Source organism: Nansenia antarctica (assembly GCF_963989245.1).
Source record: "Nansenia antarctica genome assembly, chromosome: 15".
Classification (NCBI taxonomy): domain Eukaryota; kingdom Metazoa; phylum Chordata; class Actinopteri; order Argentiniformes; family Microstomatidae; genus Nansenia; species Nansenia antarctica.
In genome coordinates this window covers 4,394,244-4,396,871 of record NC_137685.1, presented here as the reverse complement: position 1 = coordinate 4,396,871, position 2,628 = coordinate 4,394,244, and the positions used below count along the sequence as shown (strand labels likewise).

General features: G+C 46.8%; 1 protein-coding gene across 1 annotated transcript; it reads right to left on the bottom strand.

Moving 5' to 3' along the window:
• Positions 1-281: 281 nt before the first annotated feature.
• Positions 282-1,940, bottom strand: LOC308171017 (E3 ubiquitin-protein ligase TRIM39-like; the record flags this gene model as incomplete). Its single annotated transcript, XM_080545883.1, has 1 exon — positions 282-1,940. The coding sequence occupies one exon, from the start codon at positions 1,938-1,940 to the stop codon at positions 282-284; it is 1,659 nt and encodes a 552-aa protein (XP_080402009.1).
• Positions 1,941-2,628: the final 688 nt, after the last annotated feature.

The following is a 2,628-nucleotide window of genomic DNA, read 5'->3' as shown; positions in this document are numbered from 1 at the left end:
TAATAATGTGAACACCCTGAGAAGGCAAACAGTCTCATGTACATAGAGTCATATTATCTTCTTATGAGACTGGAGAGGCTGGGCTGTATCTGACATTGCTGCTGCATATTCACCATCTCTAGCAGACACACTGAGAGCACAAACTATGATAACAAACGATAACCAGATCAGAAATTACTCTGTGGTAAATTATACCATAACCTTCCCTAATGAGTGACAACAGATACATATAATTCTAAATGTGCTTATTTTACTGCTTGGTCAGAGTTGAAGGTTAAAAATCAGTCAGTGTGATTGACAGGAGAGATGATCAGAGGGGCAGAGTTTTTACCAGCATCAGTCATACCAGGCCAGAAGTATGGATAGAGTTTCTCAGTGAAGGTGCAGCCAGTGAAAGAGTAGATCAGAGACCTGGCCTCCACATCATAAAAGGAGACCTGGCCCTCCTCATAATCCACAAACACCCCCACCTTCTGGGGCTTCTCTCTCAGGGACAGGGGGACAGAAGGGCCAGCAGCTGCCCAGTAGTCATTTACATTCCTCAACGCTACAGTCCAGTATCCATTCCTAGGTTTCAGTTTGATACTCCCCTTCCTGTTGATGGACTCTCTGGCCACTCCTACAGTCCACCCAGTCTTCTCCTTCACCTCCACTTCATAGTAAAACCTCCCTGAGGAGAAACCCTCCTTTCCCAAGACAAAGACACACAGGGAAAACCTCTCTGCGTTATCAGGGACATTCTTACTTGTGGCTCCACGTCTTGCTCCACGTCTAACTTGTTTCCCATCCTCAGACAGAATGAGACATGGATGTGCTGTATCAGGGTCCAGAGTCACGTCCACTGCATACTGCTGACTTCTCTTCAGCTTGACTTCAGACATCAGCTTCTCCATCTCTGTATTCAGCGTCTCCTCCAGCTCAGACAGAACTCTCCTCACAGACTCCAGATTCAGATCACTGTGGACGCTGACCTCAGACCAGTCCTTGGTGTGTGGAGGGGTGGACAGGGAAGGGAAGCTCTGGAGGAGGTGGAGGTGGTCCTCAGTGTGTGAGAGCTGCTCCAGCTCAGTGCTTCTCCTCTGTAGCTCAGTGATTTCCTGCTCCAGCTCTTTAATCAGCCCTTCAGCCCGCCTCTCTGCTGCTTTCTGCTTCTCCTCGATCACGTCAAGGAGCTCAGCCTGGCTTCTCTTCATGGAGTCCACCAGAGCAGTGAAGATCTGTACGCTGTCTGCTTTCTCTCTCTGTGCATCTTTCTTACTGAGATCTACTGAGTGTTTGATCTCTGAAACCTTCTGCAGTCGCTCCTGGATCATCTGCTGAACATCTGCCTCTGTCTTCCCCAGCTGAGCCTTCCTCTCTCCATACTCCTCCTCTATGGGGACGGTGTCATGGGTCTTGTGGTCTGTCTCAGTGCAGAACTGACACACACACGTCTGGTCACGTCTACAGAACAGCTCCAGGAGTCTGTCGTGCTTCTTACACATCCTGTCTTCCAGGTTCTCCACAGGGTCGATCAGCTTGTGTCTCTTTAAGGCTGCGACTCTCTGATGAGGCTCCAGGTGAGTCTCACAGTAAGAAACCAGACACACCGGACAGGACTTCAGAGCCTTGCGCTTCGTCCCAGTGCAGATGTCACAGGACACTTCTCTAGGTTTGGCAGGTGTGTCTGGGGCTGGGCTGCTGGCTGCCTTCACTTCAACTGACTTCCTAAACTGAGCGGCCATCTCAGAGATGAAAGTATTGACAAAGAGCTCTGGTCTCTTATCAAATGCTTTTTTACACATTGGACACTGACACAGGTCTTTGCTGTCCCAGTACTTTCTGATACAGGCCATGCAGAAGTTGTGTCCACATTGAATAGAGACTGGGTCAGTGAACACATCCAGACAGACAGAACACAGGAACTGCTCCTCAGACAGGAGACTGCTGGAGGAAGCCATATCTAGAGAGACCAGAGGTGACACCATAAAGCATTTCCTGGAATCAATCAGATCTCGATAGTTTGAACTATGGAGCTGTCAAGACTGTCTTATGGGATCATACAGCAAGCAATAATGATAACATTATTCTACATCACATAGGAAATAGTCCTTCAACCAAATCAATACGTTTTACATACTGAACCGTCTATAAAAAGAGTGTGAACACAATAGTTTATCTTGACTTGTCATTGTAAGTCTCTCAACTCACCTGTCTGTGATTCTGTGAGGGTGATAGATGGCTCGATATGTGTGATAGATGTCTCTGTCCTTTCTACTGTATGTGTGATAGATGTCTCTGTCCTTTCTACTGTATGTGTGATAGATGTCTCTGTCCTTTCTACTGTATGTGTGATAGATGTCTCTGTCCTTTCTACTGTATGTGTGATAGATGCCTGTTTGAGGACGATATCTAACAAGTTTGAGAGAGTCTGCCCTTGTCCACGATACACTTCATGTCTCTACACAGTTTAGTTTCATTTCAGCTGCCTGACGTTGAGATTAGGGATGCTCCGATCTGGATTTTTGGGGCCGATACCGATCACCGATTTTTTTCCTCAAGATCAACCGATACCGATGCCGATTTTTTTTTTAAATACATAACTGTAGGCCTACTGACTGGATAGCCTACATATTTTTTGCTTTTTAG